Raw genomic sequence first — 12,092 nt, forward strand, 5'->3', positions numbered from 1 at the left:
GTTCTCTTTCCTCCTCACTCACTTCTTCCGCCCATGCTGCATCTCACGCTGCCATAAAGGCGGCAGCAACTTTCGCAGTGGCAGAGAGGGGCTGGCAAGAGCGTTGCGCGAGTCCGTCGCCTCCGCTCCAGTGCGGAAATGCCTTCCCCATGCACAAGGGTTCCACTTCTGAAGGTTGCCCTGCTAAGTGCAAGCCCTGGCCCATCCTCCTCCCGTGTTTGGAGCAGGGAGATGGGATATTCCTGAATGAAAGCAGAAGCCAGGGTTTCTTCTGCAATTCCATGAATTTCCTGGGAAAACAGGGACACTTGACGGTTATGTGCTCTTCCTCCGGGGTCAGAGGCAGTGATGATTCTGAATACCAGTTGCTGGCAGCCGCAGGAGGGGAGAATGTTGCTCTTGTGCTCAGGTCCTACTTAAGGGTTTCCCAATAAAGGCATCTGGTTGGCTCCTATGAGAACGGGATGCTGGACTGAATGGGCCTGATCCAGCAAGGCTGCTCTTATGTAGAGACTTCAGCTCTCTTCCTGATCCTCTCACCCACTTTGTTCCGCTACCTCTACCTTCACACACTCCTTTTGCAAGAACTTACCGTATTTTTCGCTCTATAAGATGCACCCAACCATAAGACGCACCTAGTTTTTAGAGGAGGAAAACAAGAAAAAAAATATTCTGAATCAAATGTTGTTGAAGAGGCTTTGCGCGGCTATCCCTGAAGCCAGAACAGCAAGAGGGATTGCTGCGCAGTGAAAGCAGCAATCCCTCTTGCTGTTCTGGCTTCAGGGATAGTTGCACAGCCTGCATTCGCTCCATAAGACGTGCACACATTTCCCCTTACTTTTTAGGAGGGAAAAAGTGTGTCTTATAGAGCGAAAAATACGGTAGCTAACAGTAGAAACAGGGTTTGTTTTTCTAGTTGGAGCTCACCGGAGTTCAGCTCCAGCACCTCCCAGGCTAGTGCCATTGCCATTCTAAGAGAATAAGAGAGAAGGTCGTGGTGAGCTCCATCATCTCTTTCCCCCCTAGAAAAATCAAACCATCTAAATAACCTCTTTTGTCTGGTGGTCTGCTTGCTGCAGGGAAGTATGAAGACATCAGAGAAGCGCAAACCACAAGCGGGAGATGCTGTGCCCGGCGCCGGGAGTTCCATATCATCAAGTTATGCAGCGTCACCAGCCTTCGGCATCGGATCCCCTTGCCCATTCCTTGGGTGGTGGTGGTGCCCTGCTGACCCGGCAGGACACAGGCACGAGGGCGAGGGGCACCATCCTGCAAGCAGAGTCCGTGCTGCCCGGGACGAGGCAGCTGCATGCATCGATGTGTGTGTGTCCGGGGTCCATGCATATGTGGCAACTGTTGGGTTTGAGTGTGCGAGAGGCAGCCTGGCGGTGGAGACGAGAGACAGCCACACCTGCTGACGGCTCTTGGTGGATGCATGGACCTCCCAGGACCACATTTCCTGCTTCCTTGCCCTGTCCTGCTTCGCCCAGATTCTGGGTGGGGGGGAGTAAGAGGCAGACGGAGTGTACTCCCTTTGACAAGGACCTTTGGGGTGGGGCAGTGGGGAGGGTCTTTTCCAAACAATGCACTTAGGACTGTTATCTCGTACCATGCCCAGACGCATGGGCATTAACACTATTGTGGGATGCTTCCAACCTAATGCCCTCCCTCTGTCCCACTAATTAACAGTTCTTCCTGTGCAAAACTCCTTGAAAGAGCAAGAGTTTATGCCTGCTGTGCTGGTACAGCCCTGCTGTTAGATGGCGGGGGGTATTGTCCCATTGCCCGTGTTGAATAAGATTCGACTGCTAGCAGCCAACTGATTTTGTCTGGCCCTGGGGGTCAGATGGGTCTCTGTCTCTCACTTTGCTTCTGCCCCCTGTGGGCGCCCTTCCTTGCCTCTTGGTCTGGACATGTGCAGAATGGCCAGATCAAGGAAGCAAACCCAGATGGCGAAGCTGGCTTGTCTTCCACTCTGTCTCCCTTTCCGTATTGTGGAGACCTCTGCAGCGAGGCCACGATCCCAGGTGCAGTTGTAGGGTGTGGGGAGGGGTGGATCTGTCCTAATGAGAAGGTCCTCCTGCCTTGAAAACATGGCTTGGCTGCTATCTTCTGCAAGGGCACCCAAGATGCTTTTCTTGGTGAGGGCACGTAAATGGTTGACGTTGCTCTCTGGTTGCCCCCAGGAAAGCCATCCACCAAGGGAATCCTGCCAACCTGCTGGCGATAGCCCACATTGGTTCCGAGGTCCCATGTCTTGTGTATGCAGCAACATTTGCCCTGGCTTTGCACCCGAGTGTCCTGATTCCACCCGAGGGGGATGGGGCTGCCCAGCAGGGGAACAAAGAGGGAAGCAGAATGTCGGGAAGGAGCAGAGAAGTGGGAGGTCTGTGCTGGGAAATCCAGGTTCTGGAGTAAGGGGGGGGGGAGTTGCTGGGGGAGGGCGAAGTGATGAGGAATGGCAGTGCGAAGCGGGCAGCTGAATGGGTGGAGAGGCCGAGCGGCCTACATAAACAGACGGCAGAGCCAGACGCAGGCCAGGAAGTTGGGAATACGAGAGACTGGGGATGGAGCAGAAGATTCGGGGCCTGCACTGCTTGCCATTCTCAAAAGAGGCTGTGCTGTCTTTGCGGGGATGTTGGCTTAAGGACTGGAGACATAGGAGACCCCTGGGCAAATGATGAGGGCAGCAGACTGGGGTCCCACCCCCCCCTGCACTTTGCAACCTTCTCTCTTTTATTGGGAAACATGGAGGCGAAAGGACCCCTTCTCCCCCCCCCCAAGTGAATCCCCGCTGTGCTGAGCTCTCTTCCTTTGCCCTGGTGGCAAATTGGGGCACTTGCCCCGTCCTTCCCTTCCCTTCCTTTCACCTCCCTCTGGCAATAATAAGCCTGCAGGCCTCCCAGTTTGATGGGGACCCTGCTTGCTTTGCTCTCTACTGGGAAAACCCAAAGCACAGAGTGTCGTTCTCCTTTTCTGGGAGCAGGGGGTGGGGGTCTGTCGAGAGCTTCCTGCCCTTTATGCCCGTAATAAGTTGGCATTGGGGGCTACACTGCGTAGAGCAGAGACTGCAAAGGGGAACTGAGGGAGACCCTCTTCCCCACCCCAGTCCATTTCCCTGTGCATGATTTAGCCGGCTGGTGTATTTTTTTTCTGTGTGTGCGTTTTCAAGTTGCCTATTTATTAAGCTTAACTATTTCCCTAGCACCCACCTCAACCCCCCCCCCCCCAGGCGAGGCCAGTTCCTTTTATACCACTTTATGTATTGACGGTCATGACCCCACCCCTCCGCCCTTGTCCTTCCTGATATTGGGCAGATGTGTTGTTTTCGGCCATCCCTCTAATGCTAATGTCCCTTGCTCAGTGCCGTCAGTGTCACAGATAAACCATTAAACATAACTCAGATCTCTGACTTGGTGTTTTTCTGTTTTATGGGTGTGTGTGTGTGTGTGTGTGTGTGTGCAATGCAAGGTGGGGGTGGAGGAGAGAAATCTTCTGTGTGGAGTTATTATTGGTACTATTATTTATTAAATTTATATTCCGCCCTTCATTGAAGAGCTGTTTGGTGGTGGGACGGACTCCCTGCTTGGGAAGGTTTTTCAGTAGAGGTTGGATGGCCTCCTGTCATCGATGCTTTAATTGAGATTCCTGCATTGCAGGGGTTGGACTAGATGGCATTTGGGGGTCCCAACTCTATGTTTGGAACTTCATGGGGCAGTTTACAACATGGAGCACATACTAAAAAAAGACAATAACTTCAAACAAAGGCCTATTTGAAGAAGAACATTTTTGCCCTGCGCCTAAAGATACGTAAGGAAGGTGCCAGGCAGGCCTCCCTGGGGAGCGTATTCCACAAACAGGGAGTCACTGCAGAAAAGGCCCTGCTGTTGTGTTGCCACTCTGTCCTCACATGCATACCCTCTAACATTTCTCCAAAGAAAATTCCAGAATGATAATGTTACTATTTATACCCCACACATCTTACTGGGTTGTCCCAGCCCCTCTGGGCAGCTTCCAACATTGTAGAGCAGTCTCATGCTCTACTTTGGTGTCCAGACTCAAGCAGCCAGTTGCCTGTGTTTCTAAAGGTTGGGGGTTGAAGCAGCAGGAGGGGCAGGTGCCCATTTTTCTGCGCCTGACAAAGCTGTGGATGAAGTCCTTTGCACACACATGCACATTGATTCTGCTCTGTTTGAAATGCCGTGGCAGAAACAGCACGTTCCCTGCAACCCTAAGGGCTGACTCAGCTGCTCATCGACTCACTCTTTCCAGGCCAGATTGATAATGCACTAATTTGCATAGCAGCATCTTTCAAGGAAGCCCATTCGCGACAACGTCCTTTGCAGTTCGCAGAAGAAACTCATAATGGAAACGAGAAGTGCTTTCCCTTTTATTTCCCTTTTGCTCTTCACCACAGAGCTCTCGAAGCACTGCTCTAAATTGGGCGATGAATCAGGGCCCCTATCCACAGGGCCCCAGCATTGGGGGAGACCTCGGATCGAGTCCTGACGCTGCCCAGCTCCCTTTTTGCTGCCCCTTTCGCCCTGGCCTTGGATTTCCCGCGGGCTTCTGAACGATTCCTCTGAACAGCCGTGCTCTTAAACAGACATTTCCTTCCTCCCACGGTGGTTTTGCCTGCAGGGTTTCCTTGTGATGGCTCTGCCCTCATTTCCCACCTGTCCGCTGGGTGAAATGTTGAGGACACCCTCTGCCCTCATCGCTTTCCCCAGGGCCTCCTTCTTGCCAGGCTGCATCCTCGGCGGCCTCCTGCTAGTCTCCAGTGGCCCCTGACAGCTGTTCCTCTGGGGATCCTTGCAGATAATGGGCTCCTCATCCCGGACTTGAATGATGAGGTGGCAGCGACCCGCTGCTGCTGTGGTAAGTAAACAAACGAAGGGAGGGCAAGTTTTGCAGGGGGTCAAGAAGGAAACTGGCAATATTCTAAGGCAGTCCTACAAATCTACAGGGTCTGGCTGCCGCTTGGGAATCTGAGTGCTGTTCTGGGGTCCCATGCCCATGGAAGGAGATTGTGGAGCTGGGTTAAGGTTCAGAAACGCTGCCATGGAAATGTTCCGGGGGCTACATTGACTAATGCTGTAGCATTAGTAGTCATAGAAGTATAGATCTGTGGAGTCGTCAGATGGGATCTTGCTAGCAGGGAGCTGCTGCGCTACGTGGAAAGATTGCAGCATTTGGGACTTTTGGGTTTAGAGGAAAGGTAAGAGGCGATTTGATGGAAGCGAATGACTTACGCCTGGCATGGAGAAAATGGAGAAAGAAAAGTTTTCTCCCTCTTTCACAACATGAGAACTTGTGGATATTGAAGCAGAATGTCGGAAGATTCGGGACAGAGAAAGGAGACAGTGCATAGTTAAACTATGGAACTCGCTGCCTCATGAAGCAGTGATGGCCACCAACCTGGATGGCTTTGAAAGAGAGGGCTATCTGTGTCTACCAGCCGCAATGGCTTCTGAATTCGTGCTTCTGAATACCAGTTGCTGGAAACTGCAGGAAGGGAGAATGTTCTTGGGCTCAGGTCGTGCTTTCAGCCTTCCCAAATAGGCATCTGGTTGGCCACTGTGAGAACAGGAAGCTGGACCAGACGAGCTATTGGCCTGATCCTTTTCTATAGTTCTGGGACGGCCCTATTGTTAGGCAGAATGAGGCAGCTGCCTCAGGCAGGACATAATGGAGAGTAGCCTGGAGGTGTTGGAGGATGAAGGTATAGATTCTCATTTGCTGGGGTAAGTGGGTCACTGCCCAACCAACCTCAGTCAACTCGCATCTACCTGCCTTCTTGCAACCAGTCCGCACTGTGGCCCTGACTGCCAGCTTCCTCAGCCTCAGGGTTGTCTCCCCCTGCGCCCCCTACAACTCAGCAGGAAGGAGGATAGGGACAAAACCAGAATGAGTTGGCTCTGTTTATCATGGGGTCTAGTGCCCCATACTGTTGGGCTCCCCACTTTTCTTCCTACCAGCCCCAATGGGCACCAGCCACCACTGGGGCAATGCGGGACAGGGAACTTTTCCTGAACCCCCAAAGCTAGCTCCAGGGGCAGTAGAAGACATTGACTCATCTCTGGTGCTGAGACTCGTTTCAGCTGCAAGCCAGGTCAGTTTGTGCATGTGGAAGGTGGTGGGGGCTGCCATTTAATCCTTCCCCCCCAGCAAAGCAATGGCTCTCTTGCTAGTGACATGCCCCATGATTTTCATATTATAGCATTAGTTTAGGTGGTGATGTCAGCACTCTGGAGGGGAAGGTTTATTAAATGATCTGCCAGGATCCCCTACAATTGTCAAGTGGTCCAAAAAATATTTGAAGATCTGTTATTTAAAGGTGAGAATAAGAGGGAAAGCTTGTAATGGTTTGTGGGTTGTGTGTGTGTGTGTGTGTGTCTAATGTAAAGATTGTTCCACCTTCAAGGCGATGCAACTTTTTCTAAGGGTGAGGAGCAGAGGACGCAAAACTTGGAGGAAGTTTCCAGTTTTGCTATGTGGCTTTATATATATATATACTGAGATGCTCATCTCCAAATTCACGGTCTGAGTTTTGGAACTGAAATTTGACAAGGAAAAACACAATGGATTGTATATAGAACTAGTCCTACTCAGAGTAATGATAACTGCTAAGGCTAGAAGAGTTGCTTGGAGCAGCTTACAGGTAAAAAGCAAAAACAACCCCTGGTTATTATTTTGCTGAAAACAGCAGTGGCATCAATATTGCAGAGAGCAGCACCCACCACCAATACATTAACCAGCAGCAAGAGAATCAAACTCCTGCATTAAAAAAGCGAAAACATTTTCTCCATTGCCTCCAGGAGGACACTAATAAAGACTGGCTCCCCTCTACTCATCACAAGAAATTGTGACGGGGCTTTTGGGCCCTGGCTTTTTAGACAGATAGGTTCTCAAATGTTTGATTGGCAGGTGTGGATTTGCTGATGTTGGCACAATGCAAGTGGGGAATGTTTGACATCATCACAATTCTCAGAGGAGAAGTTGGAGGAGCAGGTCCCAGGGTGGGGTGGGGGGGTTATTCATTTCAGCTCTGCTCTCGCCCACGGTGATGTGCAATCTGTCCCGCTTTGTGTAGGAGGGCTTTACAAGAACAGGGCCGGTGCAACCACAACAAGGCCTCTTCTGAGGTCATGGGGTTTTTGAGGATGGCAAACTTAAGAGAGAGGAAGGGGGTGGGGAAGGAGAAGGAGGAAGGCTGATGGACCTGATATTTCTATATACTATCAGCATCTCATCTGCTATGTTTGTGTGTGTTGGGATGGAAGGGTCTGTAAATTTCAGGTACCTCAATTTCTCATTTCCCCCATCATAAATTCAGTTCTTCACATTTTCAGCCACATGTGGTGTGTTTCTTTTAATCGTCATGAAAACTCACCAGCGTTTTAGTGCTAATATCTCCCAGCAAAACACCTCCTCCTCCTCCTCCTCCTCCTCCTCCTCCTCCTCCTCCTCCTCCTTCTTCTTCTTCTTCTTCTTCTTCTTCTTCTTCTTCTTCTTCTTCTTCTTCTTCTTCTTCTTCTTCTTCTTCCAAGCTTTTCCCCCTAATGGAATGCATTTTGTCTGCTAATTTCACTAATTCCTTCATTTCTACACACCCCTTCCTCTAATATATGCATTTTCATAAACACTGGCTGGAGAGCCACATTGCAAAATTCAGATCAGTGCGGATTTCAAAAAAAGGAGAGCTGTGTTCCATTGGTTCATGTTTGTTTTCACCCCCCAGCAAAGGCAAGCCCGATATATTTGGCTTTAAAGCCAAGTGGAATTGAATTTTCTCTCCATCTCTAGTATATGGTGGAATACGTAAAGATCAAGGCAAAGACTGGACTGCACATTAGTACATGTGAAAAAGGATCTCACGTGAACCAGCAATGTGCTGCCACGGCTAAAAAAGCAAATGTGGTCTTTGGCTGTGTGACAGAATCATCGCATCCAGATCATGAGAAGTAATAAGCCTGGCTGAGTTGTTCCTAACATCATGCAACAGGGAGAGCGGGAGAAACCCCTCTCCTCCAAGACCCTCAGGTCCCCATCACTGTTCCTGCAGTGCCCCACCACTTCGGGGGCTGGACCTCTGCAGCAGCAGGCCTTTGATGCTAAAGTCGGTTCCTCGCAGGAGAACACAGGAGCTCTTGCCTCGTCTGTAGGATTTGGAATCCTGTGTGGGGTGGTCAGAAGTCTTGGAGACGCTTAGCCTGGAGAAGAGGTTCCAATATCTGCTCAGATATTGGCTTTCTGTTGCTCCAGAGCCCAATAGGTGGAAACCACACAGAAACAAGATTTTGACAAAATGTTAGGAGAAACGTCTTCATGGTACAAGCTGTTCAACACAAGAAGGGGCTGCCTTTGCTGCTGCTGGTGGGGTCCTTTGCTGCAGGTATTTAAGCTTCTATTGCCTCCTGCATTGCAGACCCTGACTTGCACCCGGGGTGGGGGTTGGATTAACCATTAAGTAAAATAAGGCATCAAGGGAAGGGTTGGGTGACACATAAATTTTCCATTGCTAGGTTTTAACATTAACGGTCCCAAATTGCTCAGCTGAGTGTTCATTTTCTCAGTCGAAGTCTATTACAAATGCCAACAGGACAGCTAGGCAACAAGGCGGACTGCATGCCTTGTCCCTGCTAAGTATAGAAGCAGATGTGTTATGTGAGATTAGTTTCGGGGGTCTGATCAAAGACTCTGCAATTAGAAAAAGTGGGAGAAAATTTTTCAAATATTAATGAGGTGGAAGTTTACCAAAAAGAATCATTATTTTCCAACATAATAATAATAATAATAATAATAATAATAATAATAATAATAAATCATTTATACCCTGCGCTCCCTGGCCAGAGCTAACACCAATAAAATCCCAGTAAAAACATAATAGGGGAAAAAGAGATGGAGGAAAAAAAGAAACGAAAAAAACCCCACAATTTAAAATACAGGTTAAAATGCAATTTAAAATGCAGTCTCATTTTAAAGTAGCTGATAAATCAAGACCATGAGGGAAACATAAGTGTCCAAACCAAGTCCAAACCAAAGGCCAGGCGGAACAGCTCTGTCTTGCAGGCCCTGCGGAAAGATGTCAAATCCTGCAGGGCCCTAGACTCTTGTGAGAGAACGTTACACCATGCCGGGGCCAGTGCTGAAAAGGCCCTGGCCTTAGTTGAGACCAATCTAACCTCCTTGAGGCTCGGAACCTCAAAGTGTTGTTACTTTGTTGCTTACTGCAGGTTTCATTTCATTTCAGAAACTAAAATTTTATTTTACGGTTTGTTATTGTTTATATTTTGAATCAGATATATATGGGGGCACCAAAATCTTTTAAGTGCTATCTTAGGCCTTCTAAAGGTCTTAATTTGGCCCAGGAGGCAGTGCTTTACTGTGGGGATTTAATCTGCCATCACCTCCTCCACTGCAGACCCTGACTTGCACCCGGGGTGGGAGCGGGTTGGACTAAATGAATCCCAAGGACCTCCAACATGATGATTCTTTTCTTCTCCACTGGGATTTAATTCCTTTCCCAGGCAAGTCAGACCCCGAACCTTGACGCTTTGGGGCCAAATACACTGTTTCCAGGAAGGTAAAGGATGCCAAGAGATCCTTCGGGGAAAGGGCACGATTATTCTGGTAAAGAGCTGCCTCAGCAGCCCTCCTGGCTTTTTCTTATCAGTCCTGGCTTGTGGTTGCAGTGCCATCGAAGGCGCAGCACATCCTGCCTGCTGAGATATTGCTTCCGGGCTTCAATACTGGGTCCCTAGGGCAGCCGCCCCCAACTCTGGAGCCCTCCTGAGACAGCTGGATTCCTCCTGATGGAGCATTTGGCTAGTAGGAATGATGGCGAAGCTCTGCCTCTGCAGCAGGAGGGAGCAATGCATCTGAGCACCAGTTTCTGGAAACGGCAGGAGAGGAAAGTTCTCTGGTGCTTGTGGGTTCCCCACAGGCCTGGCAGCAGACCCAGAGCACAACAGCAGCACTCTGTGCATCTTTCGGATGCGGGAAATGATATATCGCTGATGGATATAGCAAATGGGATAAGGGATTGGTTTCAGGCATGAGAGTATTGGCGGCGAGCGATTGCTCGTGTGGCGGTTAGGCATTGGTAAGAAGGGATTAAGAGGATGTGGGGGGGGAGGAACGCCATCGCCTCCCCCCAGTGAATGAAGGGTGGTCCGATAAAGGACTCCGGGGGGGCGTGGCCCTGTCCGAAGCCTATGGAGGTGTGGGCCAAAGGCACGCCCCAGAGCGGTGACCCGGGGGAGCTCCTAGTCGACGTGCCTTGGCAGGAGACTCCCCCGATAAAGTGTTAACCCTTCCCCGTGTCTCCAGCAAATGGGCTGGAGCCGGAAAGTCATTAGGACCAATGCCTAAGCCAATGCCTCTCATTCCTGAATTCAATAAAATTGTGGCCTAATTCGCCCATTTAACCTTAAATTATGGTGTCTTGTGTCTTTATTTATCCTGGTGGGGGGCGGGAACTCGCCACACAACAGGTATTCAGAAGCATTTGCCGCCTCTGATCGTGGAGGCAGAGGAGAGCTATCATGGCTAGTAGCCACTGAGAGACTGGTCTTCCAGGAATTTCTCTAATTCTCTTTTAAAGCCATCTAAGATGCAGACCCTCCAAGTGCCCCTATTTTCCAGGGACAGTCCCGGATTTACAGATGTCGTCCCGGTTTCTGATTTGATCCTGGAATGTCCCGCTTCTCCTTGGGAGAAAATGGGAATGTTCCCATTTTCATTGGAGAAATATTAGAGGGTATGGAGTTATGCGACCCCCGATTCAAGGAGATAAGTAACTCTACAACCTTTAGAAGACATATGTATAGGGAAGGTGTTTTTTAAAATGTTTGTTATATTTTTATATATGTTGGAACCTGTCCCACTGCTGCACAATTTCTGTTCTCATCCTGAGGTAAAGTTTTTAACCTGAGGTACTTCCTGGTTAGCGGAATCTGTAACCCGAAGTGTTTGTAACTCGAGGTGTTTGCAACCCGAGGTACCACTGTAATAACTTTTTTATTATTATAGACTAGGAAGTCCCTATTTTCATTGGAGAAATGTTTAGAAAACATCTGAAGGGTGCCCCGTATAGGGAAGGTTTTTTTTTTTAAAAAAAAGTTTAATGTTTTGTTATGCTTTTACGTATGTTGAAAGATGACAAGAGTGGCTGGGGTAAGCCAGTCAGATGGGAGGGGTATAAAATTATTATTATTATTATTATTATTATTATTATTATTATTATTATGGAATAGGAGAAATGTTGTAGGGTATGAAGGTGGTGGCCATTCCTGCGTCCTGTGGCATGGAGTTCCATTGTTCAACTTTGTGCTGTGTGAAGGTCTTTCTGCTATCTGTCCGGAGTCTCCCAGCACTGGATATTCCACAGGTTTTGGCAATAAATGAGTAGGAACTAGCTGTGATTATTCAGTAAGCATGTGCAGAGTGCCAATTTATTTCTTATTCCTGGGCTCTATTAGGAATGCCAGAAGCTATGTCAGTCAGGCCACCTACGTCAATATTGTCTGCAGTGACACGCAAAACGAGTGCTCTACCTTGGTTTAAGAACAGTCCGGTTTAAGAACGATTTGGTTTACGAACTCCACAAAACCGGAAATAGTGTGCCAGTTTGAGAACTTTACCTCAGTCTAAGAATGGAATCTGAACGGTGGAAGGGCACCGGCGGCGGGAGGCCTCATTAGGGAAAGCACGCCTCGGTTTAAGAACAGTTTCGGTTGAAGAACGGGCTTCCGGAACAGATTAAGTTCGTAAACCGAGGTACCACTGTACCCATGAGCCGTTATCCCTTCTCCTATTAGAATTATAGAATGGTAGAGTTATAAGGGACTCTAAGGGTTGTCTAGTCTGACCCCCAGCGTGGGGCTTGAACCCACAACCTTGAGATTAAGAGTCTCATGCTCTGCTGATGGAGCTAAATAAGTTACACCCAAAGCGTGTTTGGGGTCTGTGTTGCTCTGAGCCCTGTTATCAGCTGGGCTGGCTGTTGGGGCTGTTGTGGTGACAGGGCGAGTCATTGACCTCAAACATAAATTTCAGGTTATGGTGAGGAGTCATTTGGATTGCGACAG

The 12,092-nt window shown here is 49.1% G+C and overlaps 2 protein-coding genes across 7 annotated transcripts in view; both read left to right on the top strand.

Annotated features, from left to right (window-relative positions):
* PLEKHG5 (pleckstrin homology and RhoGEF domain containing G5) overlaps positions 1 to 3,412 on the top strand; it is a gene marked incomplete at its 3' end in the record, with an annotated part of 98,400 nt that extends 94,988 nt beyond the window's left edge. For all 6 annotated transcript variants that reach the window (XM_083752472.1, XM_083752470.1, XM_083752474.1 and 3 more), the window contains one exon: positions 1,080 to 3,412. In XM_083752472.1, the coding sequence (XP_083608598.1) occupies positions 1,080 to 1,089 (10 nt within the window). The remainder of the gene's footprint in view (positions 1 to 1,079) is intronic.
* A 939-nt stretch (positions 3,413 to 4,351) lies between these two features.
* TNFRSF25 (TNF receptor superfamily member 25) overlaps positions 4,352 to 12,092 on the top strand; it is a 28,582-nt gene continuing 20,841 nt past the window's right edge. The window contains exon 1 of the mRNA XM_083752760.1: positions 4,352 to 4,878. Within this exon, the coding sequence (XP_083608886.1) occupies positions 4,846 to 4,878 (33 nt within the window). The 5' untranslated portion in view covers positions 4,352 to 4,845. The remainder of the gene's footprint in view (positions 4,879 to 12,092) is intronic.

The sequence above is a fragment of the Podarcis gaigeae genome, assembly GCF_964106915.1.
Source record: "Podarcis gaigeae genome assembly, chromosome: 8".
NCBI lineage: Eukaryota > Metazoa > Chordata > Lepidosauria > Squamata > Lacertidae > Podarcis > Podarcis gaigeae.